Genomic DNA, 17,711 nt, shown 5'->3' with positions numbered 1-17,711 from the left:
TATAACCGTTATAACACACTAACTGTTGTTGAATTTAAGATATAAAATGCAGTCAACCAGAATGCTTCGACACTCTGAATCTACTGTACTTCATTAATCAGGGACAGTACACATTAATTGACATAATATAGATGTGGCAGATTTTAGTGAAATGGATTATTTTAATCCACAATTATAAAACCTGAGGTTACCCTTTGATTGCACAATGACATAATGTAAAACAGTAGCCTGTTAAGTTTAATGTGTTTCATTTTTTGGTCGCTTGAAGTCTCAAAATATCTCAATACTACTTTTAATAATTTGTGATCTGTCCCAGCTGAATCGTGTGACTCTGAGCTGCTGCACTGACCCAGTTTTTCAAAAGAATCATCGAAGTTTTATCTCCTCCTGGTTTGTGTTGTAGGTGAGCAGCTGCTGCAGGCCGGCGAGGTGTTTTCTCTCCGTCCTCTGCAGCTTTACTCCGTCTCCCAGCAACTACGTCTGGCCAAACCAACCTGCTGTAACGGAGACGCCAAAACCGACCTGGGACACATCCTCGACTTCACCTGCAGGCTGCGATACCTCAAGGTCACACACCTCTAAATTTAGCTCAGAATCCCCATCGTACAGTGAAGTGTTGGGGTGGTAAATGTTCTCACTGGGTTTGTCTCTGTTGGTCAGATGTGTGGCACCAGAGGTCCAGTAGGAACCAGTAACATCCAGGAGAGCACGCTCCCCTTCGACTTGTCAGTGTTCAAATCACTGCTGCAGATAGAGGTAACTGTCTGTCTGTGTCTCTGTCTGTCTCTCCTAGAAATACTCTTGTTTATACGCATGTAGAATCAGTGGGTAAGCCCATTCATAACAGAATATGTTCCCAGGTTAGAACCTTGTGACACCAGTTAGTAGCATATTCAATTCACTTCAGTTCAATTTTATTTGTAGAGCCCAATATCACAAATCACAATTTGCCTCATAGGGCTTTACAGCATACAACATCCCTCTGTCCATGGACCCTCACAGCGGATATCACATTAGACACAGCAGGGTTACATACAATTGGATGCTGCGATTCAGCTATTATGATAACTAACTCCATTTTGGACTCTCAGCCTCTCTGTTCAATCAAAGGTCAGCACTGGTAATACTTTTTGTAACTGGTGTAAATTAGTTTGTCAAAGTTCACCAACACTGAACTCGTTTGCTCAGCTCTGTGTGGATCCACATCACCCCCTCAAGTAAATCTGCTGCTCCCTGCAATGAAATAAGTGTATTTTTGCCTGAAATTTGAGTGTCATTAATACCGGTGTGAGCTTAATCACACACAGACCCAGGTTTGCAGCAGTTTTACATCACTGGCATTGCTAAAAACAGGGGGCAGGGCGGCAGGAAATAGCATGGGTAGAGTTGTAAACGTTAATTGCAGCAGCTAACAGGCCACCAACCTCTTCCTAAAAACTTGTATTTCACATGGATGGGCGGGGTTTCACAGGACTCAGCAGCGCATGCTTTGGCAAGCTCGAAGTCTCAGCACATGAGAGATGAATTAAGCACATGAGTTAATTATTTTGGTTTGACAGAAATGAGTAGTTGGACTGAGCGGGCCAATATCAGCTATTTTTTTTTTCTAAAGTCTGGAAAATTAGGCAGACTAAACTGAATAACACATTAGTATGAAGGTGTATAGAATATACTAATCATGTTTACTGTAACTTGAATGTTTGGTCTCACCTGTGTACATGGAAACTGATCATCGGCCTTGTATGCCTGTTTGGGCATCTAGTGATGCAAGATAATGCACTGATATCTCCCATTTGAGTAGAATTTTGTTGTTGGACATAATTTAATCCATCTAAATGTCAATATATTTTAGCATTTAAAAGTTGTACATATTTTTCATATATCACATCATGATGGTTAGTTTGAGGATTTATCAACAGGTTAAAGTCATCTTTATTTTTTCAGAAATTCACTGAAAACCCAACAGGATCTGGGTGATAACTTCTGTCTCTCTGTCTGTCTTCAGATCAGTGAGTGCAGCTCTCAGCAGATTAGAGGTCTGTCGTCTCTGAGGGCGAGTCTCGCAACTCTGAGTATCCACCACTCCACAGAATCTATGATGGTACAGTTTAGATCAAATACTACTCTGTCATTTACATGTTTATACAGTGTTTGATGTTGGGTACTGATGCTTGTGCTTTTTCTGGCATCCTCTAGTCGATCTTGGTCCCAGAGGCGTGCGAGTTCTCTCAGTGGGAGGCTGAGGGGGCAGAGTCTGGCTGTCCTGTCACCGCTGTCATCCCCGTGTGGAGAAACCTGACCACGCTGGACATGAGTCACAACAGCATCAGCGCCATCGACAACTCAGTGGTGAGACGCGCCCACCAAACCTAAACACACTGTAAACTTTGATAATGGTGTTTAAAAGTCAGTTCCAGTATTTGATTTTTTTTTTCCCACAGTGAAATTAGGGGAAGAAATTCTGACAGAACCTGGTCCATTACATACAACATCTCAGATGTTGATTTGACACAGTCATGCTGGCTCAGTAGCTGTTGTATCAGGAGGACAGGTTCTTGATAACTCTGTCTTGACATGGGGCTAAAAATTAAAAGCTGGGTGTGTAAATAAAGGACAGTTTAGGTTCAATACATCAGGTGGTGTGTACTTACTTTGAGTTTTTGTCTGTTGTAGAAACTGATTCCTAAGGTAGAGTTTCTGGATCTGAGCCACAACCAGCTGTCAACAGTGGAAAACCTCCAGGTGCGTGACAGCGTGATGAAGGTTATGATCACACACATTAAACTTCTGAGATTAAATGTGCAACTAAATAGTTGCAATTAAGCAGTTAGTGTTGGCTTTACACTCAAACTTAGGATCAAACTTACGCTCAGCTGCTGCATCAGCCAGCTGGTCCTATTAGACACACCTACAGAAGTGTAGTTTGTCATTAACAGTAAGATTGAAGTAACCGTCTTGTGGTTGCAGCACCTGTACAATCTGGTCCACGTGGATCTGTCCTATAACAACCTGCGGGTTCTGGAAGCTGCTCACACTCGTCTGGGCAACATCAAAACCTTGAGCCTGGCTGGCAACCACCTGGACCAACTGACCGGCCTCACCAAGCTCTACTCACTGGTCAACCTTGACCTCAGCCACAACCAGCTGGCTCAGGTAATCACACTGCTGACGGTGATTACACTCCTGATGGTCCAGTGGTCAAAGTGACATAGATACATTATGGAAATATCTGCAAAGGATACGTTTCCTGCATATTTTTTGCATTAAAAGAAATAAAATTGATCACTTACAAAATTTGTTAAATATGTGATTACCAAAATAGAAAGAAATTGATAAATACAAGTATTAGTGAAATTACCAACAAGTAGCTGTAATTGATCATCCATATTATCCTTAACTCTCCTGATTTTCTGTCATCTCTTGACTGTCCACTCTCCAGTGCAAGCTGTGTAGAAAAACATCCAACTGTAGCTTAGTGAAAAAATGGATTAACAATGGAGTCAGTGTAAGGGTGGTGTGGTTTGTTTGTGACTTGTGTGTGTTTGTTTCCAGTTGGAGGAGATCCGGAACATCGGCTCTCTGCCCTGTCTGGAGAAACTCAACCTGTCCAGTAACCCCATGTGCATCATCCCAGACTACAGAACCAAAGTGCTGGCCCAGTTTGGAGACCGTGCAGCAGAGGTAGATCACCAAAACCACCACAATGTCAATATTACTACTGTCCTTGCACTACAACTTCTATAGCAGCCAACAGCACAAAAAGGGTTTACTTGCTATACTCTTGCAATAGTCTTGCATAGCCAGACTCCTCTCACACTGTGCCAGGGCTGGATGAAGGTCTAAATGAAGGGAAAGAAGGGGAAAGAATGTTCTGGGATGTTTTGTATTTATTTTAACCAATAACAGTCATCTTGGGTGGCGCTAAGCCCAGGAGGCAATGACTGACAGTATTACTGCTGCAACTGTTTGTGTATCCTTCTACAGCAACTGTTGTTAATACTCTTGATTTTACTTCCTGTTTATCCTTTGTCTCTGCGTCCTCAGGTTTGTCTGGACGGTAAAATGACGACAGAGAAGGAGCTGGACACAGTGGAAGTGTTGAAAGCCATTCAGAAAGCCAAAGAAGTCAAAGACAGGATGAGCAGCGGCGACAAGAAGGTACGATGTGTCGCACTGAATCATACAGCAGGAGGCCGAATCGGACATGCCAAGACCAGTTTACATGATTTAATATGTATCAGTTATATTGACATACATTTTGCACGTCAAAGATTATTACATTTTGTGTATATTTATTTTTATATTTGAGTATTACATTGCAACATTATCAGTATTAGAGGAAAGTAACTCAAACTGTGCACTGATTTGACTCCTCTAAGACTCTGACCTTTGAACTCTCATGAGTCAATCTTGATCTCAAACCAGAGTTGAATGTTACATCTTTTGTAGTTGTACCCTGTAATCGTAGCTTCATGATGAATTAACCCTTTTGTAGAGGTTTTATAATTCTTACCTGATTATAGACTGATTAGAGATCACCACCATTAGATGTGACTAATAATGAGGTTAATTACTAACAGATCTCTGAGGCCTGAAGACTGTGCACATCAGCAGCAGAGTTAAGATGTCATACAAATATCCTATGAATCAAAGAAGTATAAAAACAAACATGATGGTGAAAGTGTGTGAGGTTGTAATCTTATTTATTGTAAAAAACAAAAAAAAAACCCACAACTACGTAAATTCATCTGTGAAGTTCATTAGCTAAAGCTCTCTGATATATAGCATAGAGAATTATAAGAAATAAGAAGTATGAATAGAAAATAAGAATAAGAAATGTGTGCAATAAGTGCATCATGTTAAACATCGAAGACTATTGTAGGAAAGAACAAATTAGGATACTGAAAAGAATATTTCACAGTTGAATAACTGCACAAAGTATTGCAGCAGGACACATTTAGCTCTTGAACTTCACAGTTAGATGACAGACTACTGCATCAATGTCTAAAAACAAGTCATAAGATGTGTTTGAAGACCCTGACAGACTGTTTCTCTGCTGCTGATGGAGCTGCTGGTTGCTGGTTTTAGGATTTGATCTGGTTGATGATGTAGGTGACTGCTCCTCTCTGAAGGCTTCCTCCTCTCTGTCCTCTCGTCAGATCAGTGAGGAGACCAGGCTGTCTGCTGCTGCACCTCCTCACCTCTCCTTCTCCTCCTCTACCCCCTCCTCTTCCTCCTGCTGCTCCTCTATTGTTGCTCCTCCTGCTGTCACCTCCTCCTCCTCTTCCTCTTCCTCCTCTTCCTGTCCGGCCCCGCAGGCTGTCTGCCCCAGCCAAGGTAATCATGTATGTATCAGGCTGTGCAGGGCTGAGGGAGGGGAGGGCGGTGGTTTTTATTTCCAGACAAACGAGAAGGTTCCTCTGCTCTTTGTCTGGAAAGTAGCAACTCCCAAAAACAGCAGCTGACTGTTACTGGTGCCGCACCTATAAATTAAATTGCCTGTTGTTTAGTCAGTAAAATGTCATCAGCTGATGAAGCTACCCAGAGGAAAAATTCAAAATAAGATCTCTTCTTTGTCCAGCCTGTTTCTCTGCAACATAACTCAGCTCAGTATAACACCAATATGAGATTCTGAGTTCTCTCATACTTGTTAAATTCAGCTCCTGAGAAATAGCCTTCCTCTTCTCAGCCGGATCCTAATTTAAGATCTTAAAATGCTCTTTTTCCTCTCTCACTGCAGCTATCCTCATTTGTCTGAAATAATCAGCTTTTAGATAACAGTTAGATCCAAGAGAAAACTTGACTTGGCTTGGCTGCACAATTTCAGAATGATCAAATTCAAGTTTGGACTCTGTGTATTTTATCTGTTCTCAGAGTCAAGAAACCTCTGAGAAACCTATGAGCACAGCAAAAGAGCTCCTGACGAGGGGATGTTTAGGAGAAACAGATCAGAATTTGGTAATCTCTAAATAAGAAGCTGATTTATTTCTGATGAGACAAAAAAGACTTTTGTGAGCAGCAAAATTTTCCTCTGGGTACCGTGCTGCTGTCACTTGTGATGGAGAACATCTTGTATTAAACAGGATAGTCGCAGCTTTATATTTCCTGTTGTCGATGCTTTGCTTTCTGCTCAGACTGAGAGTCTTTTATAACATTAAAATTCAACCTGTTGAATCAGCTGCTCATACTCTGCCTCATAACATAAATATTGGCCAAGTTAACATTTACTCATTACACAGGTTGAACCGGCCTCATTAATTCTTATGAAAAATCTACCTGTAACCCCAAGTTTTACAACAATGCTTACTTATCAACTGTTTCCCTAATTGGAAAAACTACTGAGCCAATTATGAGTGGGGGATGTCATCATCTTCATGTGCCATAGTCAGAAACATGGGCTGTGTTGCGAATTCATAGTACGTACTGTTGTATGGACTGCACCACTTCATGATAACATTGCGCTGTGACTTTTGATCCCCTTGCTCATATATCTCTCACAGTCTGTAGCACAAAATTAACTTATATGTATGTTTTTTAACATATTTTTATTATATTTATATATATATATATATATATATATATATATATATTCAACTCTCCACCTATACCTATATATAGGTATAGGTGGAGAGTGGAATACTGTGAAACCGTAATATTTACTGAGACAGTGATTGTACCGTGAATATTTCATACCGTTGCAACCCTTTTACTGACTGGTGACTGATATTGACTAAGGGACTGTTTATTGGTGCAAAAAGGGGGAGGCGTGTGAAATTATTTTTTAAGCATTAGGAAGTGACTTATGTCTTGTATTTTGTCTTAGGAGAGGGGCAAACAAATTTAAATGATTGTATTTTGCATTTAGCTGAAAGCCAAAATAGCCAAAATTACACCATTTGTCATATCCAGTAAGTGTAAAAACAGAAATTATCGTTGGTTTTTCAACTTTTCAATAATCCTCGGACACATCATGTGTGATGAATGCTTCCATCAGAAAAAAAAATTTAAAAATCGGAGTTGAAAATAGTGATAGTACATCCAAATCTTTTTCTCCTATGTCTCATCTAAACTTTGGCCAAAAATAAACCATTTGGACGAACTAACCAGCAGCACGACAAGAGTGTAAAACCAAGGCTTTTCCAGGACTCCAGGACTCCAGGATTTCGTTTTCAACTTGTAACTTTTAACTTTTAAACAACAAAGGGTACGTTTTAAAAATCTAACAACGAATTTATGGTGGAGGGAAGGTCATGCATTGTTTGCCAGTCACTCAGGGAGTTTCAAAAAAAAAAATATTTGTAGCTTCAGGGATTAAAAACAAAAAAAAACCCAAAGTCACACCTCAGCCACCTCCCTCCTCTGATAAGTAAAGAACAGTCCCTAATGTTTGCCCAGAGGTTGTGTTACATCCTGCTAACGCTCACTAACCTCCTTCTGTGACACTAATATTTGCTCTGGCTCAATGCAGGCTGCAAACTGTGAATGTCTGAATCTAACAGTATGAACCAGATGCACGTTGGTGTTTTTTATGCTTGCCCAGTGAAACAGAGTTTGACTGTTTTGTGGCATTAATGTTTGTTTTTTCATGATATTTGAAAATTGTATCTGATTCAAACTCTGCATGTTGCCCAAAAACATATTTCTCTCAGAACTGAGAATGCATGAAAATGTTTTCGACTGAAGCTTAGAGCAGCCACCAGTGTCGATGATTTTTAAGGCCATCGTAGAGTTGCAACTAACGATTATTTTCTCACATAATCGATTAGTGTTTGGTCTTTATTTGCCCGACAAACAATCCAAAACCTCAAGATACTTAATCAACTCATATCATAACTGCAGCATCAGTCTGAACACAGTTCAGTTTTATTTAGGTGAAACTTTGTCAACACTTGAAATTATTCCTCACAGAGGTGGTCATATTTAATGATGTCAGGCCATGGCACAAAATTATCGTCAGAATCAATCCAAAATTATCAGCACTGAACGGTGTCACATCAGTCAAACTTTGCAGAGCGTGCTCTCCTCTCCTCACAGCATCGCTGATCTGTTTGGTTTCCTGTTTCAGAGGTGACGAGCAGAGAAGAAGCCGCAGCTCCCACCTGTGTTCTCCCCCCTGTGGATGCTGCACCCCCCCCTGCAAGCTTTAACACTGATACACCCATCCTGTCTGCTCACCCCGCCCAGGTCAGACACCCAGCTGATACACCAGGGCAGGGGAGGCATCTGTTACCATGACAACCAGCAGGGTATCAGTTACAAAGAGAGAGGCAGTTTGATTGTTTATGGATCTGTAAAGGAATAATTATGTGACAACAAATTAAACAAAGGACTTAGATTAGGAGTTTAACAGCTGACCAATATGTCTTGCTACAAAATAATATGTGTTGTAAAGAATGTTTAGATGTTTGTGTTTGTCTCAGCTGGGCTCTGATGTTGCTTGATGTGTATTTCTGCAGGTACAACAACCTGCTGTCAGTCTGTCTGAACACTGTGGATCTCCTACAACCATTACTACTACTACTACTACTACTACTACTTCTACAAATTCTGTCTGGTCAGTATCAAATAGCATCATTTACCAGAATTTAAATTAACAACTCTAAATTATTGTTTGTGCTTTTACTTAAAATGCTTTTTTTATTGCAGTTAAAGGGTAAATTTGCCATCTTTTATTGATGTCCGTTCAGTTTTGATGGTAAAAGTAGTCGATGGAAGCAGTGAATTCCTCAGTGTGGGCTTTATTTACGGAGAAAGCGGAGTTCTCTGCTTGTGAAGCTGTGCCAGCAGTGCCTACATATATCAGTATGCATTGCTCATGAGCTTCTGGCGTAACAAGAGGTAACAAAATAAAAGCGAGGAGACTCCGCACTTTGAACCAGCTTGAGCAAAGATGCCAACACTCCATATTAATTTTCACATTATCCAAAGCAGTGCATTACTGCTTCACTCCCTCTGTTTTCTTACCTGTTACGTTAAAAGTCCAACTTATTAAAAAAACAGAGCTTTTTGCTAAGAGGCAACACAACCAAACATCTTACAATAAGATTTGGAGACAAAGCACACCTCTGTCCAAGTGAGGAGTAAAACTTTAATGCAAAGTAACGCACACACTCCCAGGTCTCTCCCAGCATCGCAGACAGCATCCAACAAAAACTTCCCACACTCAAATTCAGTGCAGTGTAATGATTCAGTTTCTGTTGGCCTTGGGCGGTCTGGAGGATCCCCGTCGGTGATACCCTCTTGCATGGCTAATGCAGCTGCAGCCTCGGGCTCTCTCAGCTGAATTTCTTAAGCCGTACATTCTGGCTCAAATAAATACGTCTGAGTATCCGAGTCAGGCGAAATACTGTGAATAACATCCTCTGCACTCATATCTTGGGATAACATTTTTGCTGTTGGAAACAAGTAAATTCTGCTGTAAAATGGTACCTAGAGCATGTCCTCTGGCTACCTCAAGGCAAAATTCAGCCAGTATTTCTTCCTGCATTCAGCCATGTCACTGTCTGTGTATGTGCTGTCTACTACATATTCAATCTGCATGTCTTAAACAATTAAGTATGACAGTGCTGCTTCTTTAGCTAAGCTACTGCTGGTGAGTGTTGCGCTTTTGTCACCGGTAAGCTTGTTGTTAATTGTGTAGACAAGCCCTTAGGGACACATCTTCCTCATCATCCTCGGGTGTTTCAGCCTTGTACTTACAATACACCCTTAGCTGAGACAGGCCCACTGCAGGGTGATCAGTCCTGGGTGTTTGTCCCCACAGCCAGTTACTGGCAAATCTAGGTGTTGAGTCCAGATGAGGTTCGTCCTTTAATCTATAGCCAATGACTTTAGCAGCCTCAGCTATTTCCTTGATTGCTCTCCTGCTGGCCTGCCGTCTGATTCCTAGCTCTCTCAGGAGCTTTGTTGTGGAGTTGGCCACAAATCCCCTGCATCCGACTTCCACTGGGCGCAACTCGACCTTCAAGCTTCAGCTTTCTGCTTCTGCTGCAGGTTTAGCATATTGCAGCTTCTTCTCCTCAAGTGCCTCATCCACAGCATCCTCCTAAGGTACTGTTAGCTCAGTGATGAAGACACACCACTGGACTTTAGACCAGAGTACAAGATTTGATCTCAGGATGGTGAAGGTGAATTCTGGGGGAAAGGCAAGTTTCTGGCCAAGGTCAACCAGCTACTTCCAGTCCCTGGCTGCACTCTTTGAAGTTGCTTTGAAGGACATGGAGGTTGCTTTCCTTTTTTCCCTTGTGGAGAAAGTATATTGTATGTGGGAGGGTTGACCAGGCATTCGGAGGTGAAGCGGTTGATGTTCTTTTCTCCTCAGTTCCAGGTTGTTGTTCAGGCCTCTCTCCTGCCAACAGAGTCTGCAGGTAGTCAAGATAGAGGCAGGTGTAGTTCAGTAGGCAAGGCAAGGCAAGGCAAGGCAAGTTTATTTGTAGAGCACAATTTGTACACAAAGCAATTCAAAGTGCTTTACAGAACAAGAAAATGCATTAAAATCACAATACAAAATAAAAACATAAATAATCATTATAAAATGAACTTTAAAAGAGAAGAGTGCAGATAAGATCCTTTCAGTCATATGCACAGTGAAATAGAGCTGTTTTGAGCCTAGATTTGAACATTGTCAGAGTAGAGGCCTGTCTCACATCTTCAGAAAGACTGTTCCAGATTTTAGCTGCATAAAACTGGAATCCTGATTCCCCATGTTTAGTCCTGACTCTGGGCACCAGCAGGAGGCCGGTCCCTGAGGTCCTCAGAGTCCGAGATGGTTCGTATGGCACTAACATGTCAGAGATGTACTTTGGTGCTAGGCCGTGGAGAGACTTGTACACAAGCAGAGCTGCTTTAAAGTCTATTCTCTGAGCCACAGGAAGCCAGTGTAGAGACCTGAGCACAGGACTAATGTGCTCATACTTCCTGGTTCTGGTCAGGACCCGAGCAGCAGCATTCTGGATGTACTGCAGCTGTCTTACGGCCCGTTTGGAGAGGCCAGTGAGCAGGCCGTTACAGTAGTCTAACCTACTAGAGACAAATGCGTGGATAAGTCTCTCCAAGTCAGGTTTAGACACTATACCTTTAATTTTGGCAATGTTTTTTAGATGGTAAAAAGCTGCTGATGTTATTGATTTGATGTGGCTGTTAAAGTTCAAGTCTGAGTCCATTATTACCCGAGATTTCTAACCTGATTTGTAGGTTTTAGAGAGAGAGACTGGAGGTGACTGCTGACACTTTCTCTTTGTTTCTGTGGACCAAATACGATGACTTCGGTCTTGTCTGAATTTAGCTGGAGAAAGTTGTTTTGCATCCACACACTGACCTGTTGGATGCAGTGACAGAGTGAATCCACTGGTCCATATTCACCTGCTGTCAGTGAGACATAGATCTGAGTGTCGTCTGCATAATTGTGGTAGGACACATCATTACTTTGTATTAACTGGCCTAAAGGCAGCATGTAGAGATTGAACAGAAGGGGTCCCAGGATTGACCCTTGGGGCACCCCACAGGTCAAGGCCATGTGGTCTGAGACACAGTTACCAATTTCAACAAAGTATTTCCTGTCTTCTAGATAGGACTTCAACCAATTTAGGGCAGTGCCAGAGATGCCCACCCAGTCCTCTAGTCTCTGTGAAAGGATCTCATGATCGACACTGTCAAAAGCAGCACTCAGATCTAGCAGGACTAAAACTGAGACTTTGCCTGCGTCAGTGTTCAGGCGGATGTCATTTGTCACCTTAATAAGAGCGGTCTCAGTGCTGTGATGGGGTCTAAAACCTGACTGGAAAACATCAAAGGAGTTGTTCTTTAGGAGAAAGTCAGTAAGCTGTTGGTAAACAACTTTCTCAAGGACTTTGCCTAAAGTCAGATTTGAAATGGGCCGGTAGTTGTTCAGTACTGTGGCATCAAGACTGCTCTTCTTTAGGAGAGGCTTTATGACCGCAGTTTTCAAGGCCTTTGGGAATGTTCCAGATTGTAGTGACATGTTAACTATGTGAGCGAGTGGTGGTAACAAACTGCTCAACACAGACTTTAGAAATCTAGTGGGTAACACATCGAGGCAGCATGTAGACGAACTCAGACTGGTAATGATCTCTTGGACAGTTTTGTCAGTTACAGGTGCAAAATGAGTCAGCTCTAAGTGTGTAGGTGGCTGCAGGGTTGTTATTGGTGTTGTGGAATTGATGGCATTTTTAATGGTCTGAACCTTGTCGCAAAAGAATACTGCAAACTCATTACACACTCTCCCTTGTTCTACGTAAGATCCGGTTGAACACGTACAACTTTTCTTTATAAATTTCATAATGAACATGAAGCTTCGACTTGCGCCATTTACGCTCGGCCCTCTGGCACTCCCTTTTCTGTGCCCTGACCGAGTCGTCATTCCTCCATGGCGCCTTCTGCTTATTTTTAACCATTTTAACCTTCACAGGGGCAATGGTGTCCAGAACATTCAAAACACTCGAAGTAACAGAGTTCAACAAATCATCAACATTAGAACATGAGGCATTTTCAAAGTTTATCATTTCCATGAACAGAGCACCTGTGCTGTTATTTATGTGTCTCCTCCGAACAACTGCAGGACCAGCCGGTGGTTTGGGAGAAACAGACAGGTCAAAGAAGACACAGAAATGATCAGACAGAACAACATCAACCACATCGACGTTTGAAATATTAACCCCCTTTGTAATGAGCAGGTCCAGAGTGTGCTGCGCTCTGCTGTGGGTGGGCTCACACACATGCTGAGTCAGGCCAAAGGTTTCAAGGACAGCACTGAGTTCTTTAGCATTTCTGTCACAGACATTATCCACATGTACATTAAAATCACCTGTAATGACCAAACCATCAAAGTCTGTGCATACAATTGAAAGCATCCTGGTAAAATCATCAATAAAACTTTGATGGTGCTGGGGAGGCTTGTATATAACTACATAGAGTATGGACGGAGATTGTTTTAGCTCCATTTTAAAGGATACATACTCAAATGATGAAAACACCCCAAATGACAACCTGTGCATAACCATATGATCTCTAAATATTGCACAGACACCTCCACCTCCAGTATGTATCCAGCAGGAGGTGCAGCTGCTCCTCCTCCTAAATCTCTGACTGAAAGCAAAAAGAAATAAAATTAGTAACATTAAAGCCTCATTTTGTTTAAAGGTTGAAGGTGCAGCTGGTTGAATAATGGCAGGTGTGTCAATGAACGTATATGAGCTGATAGGAAGACTGAAGTGAGTGAATGTCATGTGATGAAGTCATATTTTAACAGGTGTATGTTCTGTGTTCATGACATCATGGAAAATAAAAATGAAAATCTCTACCTCTGTCTCTTTCTCTTCTCCAGTTGTGTCTGCTCCTGTTCCTCCTCCATGCCAGTTGAAACCACCTGCGTCTCCTGCAGCGTAGCCCGGTGTCCCCTGCTTCCTTCTCACCTGCTCTCCCTCTCCTTCAACAAAGACTTCATTACCCAGCTCTCCCAGCGTCTCAGCTCCATCCTGAAGGAGCAAAAAGGGAAGAAGGAGGAGGAAGAGAAGGAGGAGGAGAGGGAGGAAGAGAAGAGGTCTGAAACCAAAGAAGTTCAGTCCCATGTGGAGCGCACCGAGTTGAGAAGTTCCAGGTAATTCGACCAGCATCGTCCTCTCACTGGTTTCTGAGAACCCCTAAAAGTGCCTCTGGTTAAGTGACTTCCTGCTGGCTTTTGGGTTTCTCAGTTGTTCCTCAGGTTTCCTAAAGTTCCCACTGGATTATGGGATTTCCATCGGGGATGAGCATGAAGGTTAATTTGTTACAAACTGAGAGAGCTTTCAGACTTGGTTCAGTTAATTTCAGTTCGTCACACATTACCATTATTGTACCATTTCCAGTGTGTAAAGTTGGTGATGGTGCCAATAGAACTGTCCCCATTTTAGATCACCCCTCTGTTGGGGTACCTAGCACAAAGATCCGATACTAAAAGGTGGAGCTAGAAACAATCCGTCAATCGATCAATAGAATACCACTCACTCTTGCTCAGGGCTGAGTTGTGGCTGGTTTTGTAACCACTGTTCATACCGTGGCAAGTTTTACATGTTATAAAGCTAAAACTATAAAATGAAAGGATGTTTTGCTGCCTGTAGCAGCAGCAGCTGTAGTCTCAGAAAAAATGATTTAATTCATTATGCCAACTGCCAGCGTCGCCATTGAGTTGACATAAATGAGTCAACACACCTGAAATGTCAGTGACAACTTTGACCATTCCATTATGGGTTTTTTTTTGTCTCTCTTAGATAACATGAACTTTAGTGATGATTGGATCTTAATGTTTGTAGCATTTAAAAATGTATATGAATTTCAGTTGGTATATATCTAATCCTCACTCGGAGATAAACGTGGCAAAGCATTGTTCAAATGCTCTTCGGCAGCACTACACCCCTGCTCTTGCTCGACAAGGATTCAGTACACATAACTGCTGTTTTTAAATATCCCATTGAGAGAGACCCTTACCCCAACCTGAACTTTTTGTTCTGAAAATGTCAGTGTGCTAACCCCCTTACGTGGACAATAAACAAGGTGCAGACATTCCTCTGAATCACTGGTGAAGAGAAAATACAGTGAAAGCTGGTCGGAGCAGTGAATGACAACAACCCTGCCCACATTTTAGAGTACTGTCTACTGTCTAAATGGATCCAGGGTCTAGCTACATGTCCATTGGGGTTAGTTTTGGTTCAAAGCGGAAACGAGGCTTTGATGCAAGAACTTGTAGATTAATGTTTTGCAAAACTTGCACAGATAGCTGTGGAAGTGAGAGATAACAGTGCTAGAGGGGTGGGCAAGCCTGTCGGCATCTTTGTAACCACGCCAACTTTAGCATGATGAAAGACTCAACGGCTACATTCCTATTGAAGCTGAACTCACGCCAGTCCTGTCAAATATGACTTTGCAACTCATTTATTGCAAGAAGTGTTACAAAAGGCTGGGAACGCAGATTCGTCGCTTTGTGTTGCAAGAGAGCACATTAGTGAAGGTGCAGTGATTTGAGAGGTTGAAAAGACAAAGCTGTGGTTGTATTAGAAAATTAACTGCAGGAAAAACTATATATGAAAATATTGTATTACCAGTTCACACAGCTGTTGTTGTATTATGTAAATGTCAATCTACACATTTGTGAATATTTTTTTCTGAGACTTTACCTTAGACATGGTTGAGTGAATATTTTCTAAGTAATGAGTAAATTTTTCAACTCACAAATTCAAATTTTTTCTACAAGCTCTCATATTCAGCTCACATGTGGGAATATTTAGTTGCTCTACAAGCGTTAGCATTTTGGAACATTTACCATCATATCTGAGAGTATTTAAAATTCCTGCTGGTGTCTGAGATCACCTTAAAGTCAGACTGGTCTCTGAGATCCCCTAAAATTCACACAGATTCTGAAATGATGATGATGATGATGATGATGATGATGATGATGTGTCCAAAGGAATACAAGTGTTTTTCTTGATTCATGTTTTATGCTCATTACTCCAGTCCAAGCTCCAGGGACGGTTACTTCGAGATGGGTCTGGATGACTCTGTTGAGGAGTCGGTCTGCTCCTCCTCCTCCACATCGCTCGTTGTTCTTCCTGTAGAGGAGCCCGGTGGCCACCAGAGGGAGCTGTGTAAAGAGGAGGAGGAGGAGGAAAATGAGGGGGAGGAGGTGCAGGTTAGCAGGGTTCTGTGGTGCTACTGTCTTCAGGTGAAGGAGGAGGTGGAGCAGAGGGAGGTGTGTCTGGTGCTGACGGACCGGGTGCTGGGTCTGCTGTACCTGTCAGATGATTTCACATGGACCAGTCAAGACGCAGGTAAGCAGCACAGTCAGGCTCAGGTGTTTTTATACTTTATCCAAACAAATATGGAAGCTGTGGCTCCTGGGGCCTGTATCACGAAGCAGGATTAATGTCTTAGCGAGGTAACTTCAGGGTTAACCCTGGGTTTTCGGTCTCATGAAGCCAGTTCAGTTCTTATCGCGGTAGATCACCATGGTAACTGACTCTGAACGGCTATCCTGCTCCGGAGCAGGGTAAGTTCAGAGTTGAATCTGATCCTATAAAAAGCACCACCCACTGGCCAATCAGCTGTTCGGAAAAAAATGACTCCGCTGACAGAAATGCAGCCCAGTCATGACGGGAAGTTTAATTAATTTGATTGATTTTGATTTGAAAGTTTATTTTGAACATTAAAAAAGAAAAGAAAGCAACAACAACAGACAATGAAAAGATTGTTCAAATAGGAGTGGAAAGAAGTCGAAATTTCATCCCACCCCTTCATAAGAAAGAAACTGATCATTTGCGAACACTTAAAAGCACCATTAATTAGTGCCAACATTTTTTTTTGTTGGAGGAAATGATCCCTGTTAAAGATAATGGGCCTAATTGACAGCTTTGCTGCTGGAAATGTGGAAAGTAGCCTATCATGTGTACACTTCATGGTGTTTCAGGAATTTTCCTTTTTGTTTTTAAAGAGGGAGACTAGGTATATTTTTGCGCAGCTGTTAATTTCTAACACAGCTCAATATTAGGATGATTTTATTCAGACTATCAATTTGGTGTTGATATGATTTAATTGTGGCGTCAGCTTTAAGCTTTATTGTAGCATATATAACGTTATGACAAAGAAGACCAATTTATCAGACGCAATGATGTTAGACGATAATTGTAATACACGCAGTTCATCTGTGCAGCATTGATTTCATGGGATTCAAGGGTGTGACCAGTGTCAGATGTACAGGTACAGGTACTGTAGCTACTTGAACCAGTGATGAGTAATTTAACCTACACATCATTTTATTTGCTACCTTGGTTTGTCTTGATTTTTCCCTCTCTCCTCCTCTATTTCTTTGTTCCTTACCCATTTTTTTCCTTCTCTATTATGTGATTTCATTGATGTTTTGACAGGGGAATTTCTTTGATAAGCTTTTAGTGGCTTCTAACTTCTCCGACACTTTTCTTTTTTTAATCTTGTAAATTTTATACTGTCTGTTTTTAACATTATGTGAAAATAAACTAATCTAAACTAAAACTAAACATTATTCATCCCGTTACGCGTTGTCACGCATGTTTCCTCCTCCTGCAGCTGCCACGGTGTTGTCCTTTTCTGTAAAGTTGCTTTTCTCCTCCTCATATTTTAGTAGAATTAATCTCTGATCCTCACGAGAAATACTTTTTTCCCCTCACATACGGTGCTCTGTGAGGACGCTCAGTGACGCTGCGCTTCTCTCATGATTGTGATAGGTCCGCTGCGTGCGCGTTCACGGCTCTTGATAAAGCAATCCTGGGTTGAGTTACCGAGTTGATATCCAGCGTCGTGATACCGATTATCCTGATTGCCATTGTTAGGGTTAGTCAACCCAGGATAGGTCTGGGTAACCCAGGAAAGGTTGATCTCGCTTTGTGATACAGGCCCCTGCTCTTATTTTTCATGTTTGTTGGTATGAATTGCGTTTGGCTATCCGTCTTGGATTTAATAAATTAATTAAAGTTCATGTGAAAACTTCTGTAATGTTTCAGGATTATTATGTTAGCTGAGTAACTTTGCTGCTTGTCATCCAGTTGAAGGAGCTATATGTAAGAAATCTAAAGCAAATAGTCGTAAAATCCTCCTAATATGTCACAGAGACTAAGGAATAATGTTCATATAACATACTGATCTCACCGACAACAATATTACAGCCAGAATATTCGCATTTAAAAAAATAT

At 41.6% G+C, this 17,711-nt stretch overlaps 1 protein-coding gene across 2 annotated transcripts in view; it reads left to right on the top strand.

Moving 5' to 3' along the window:
- nisch (nischarin) overlaps window positions 1-17,711 on the top strand; it is a 46,433-nt gene that overhangs the window by 6,100 nt on the left and 22,622 nt on the right. The window contains exons 5-17 of one of the 2 annotated variants that reach the window (XM_049578032.1): window positions 404-567; window positions 661-756; window positions 2,006-2,101; window positions 2,197-2,349; window positions 2,674-2,742; window positions 2,968-3,153; window positions 3,553-3,681; window positions 4,045-4,158; window positions 5,160-5,337; window positions 8,066-8,184; window positions 8,457-8,554; window positions 13,343-13,615; window positions 15,505-15,818. In XM_049578032.1, the coding sequence (XP_049433989.1) occupies window positions 404-567; window positions 661-756; window positions 2,006-2,101; window positions 2,197-2,349; window positions 2,674-2,742; window positions 2,968-3,153; window positions 3,553-3,681; window positions 4,045-4,158; window positions 5,160-5,337; window positions 8,066-8,184; window positions 8,457-8,554; window positions 13,343-13,615; window positions 15,505-15,818 (1,989 nt within the window). Of the gene's footprint in view, window positions 1-403; window positions 568-660; window positions 757-2,005; window positions 2,102-2,196; window positions 2,350-2,673; window positions 2,743-2,967; window positions 3,154-3,552; window positions 3,682-4,044; window positions 4,159-5,159; window positions 5,346-8,065; window positions 8,185-8,456; window positions 8,555-13,342; window positions 13,616-15,504; window positions 15,819-17,711 lie in introns of those variants that run through there. The other variant, XM_049578039.1, reaches the window with a different exon arrangement.

Source organism: Epinephelus fuscoguttatus, linkage group LG1 (assembly GCF_011397635.1).
Source record: "Epinephelus fuscoguttatus linkage group LG1, E.fuscoguttatus.final_Chr_v1".
Lineage (NCBI taxonomy): Eukaryota > Metazoa > Chordata > Actinopteri > Perciformes > Serranidae > Epinephelus > Epinephelus fuscoguttatus.
This window is presented reverse-complemented; position numbering and strand designations above follow the sequence as displayed.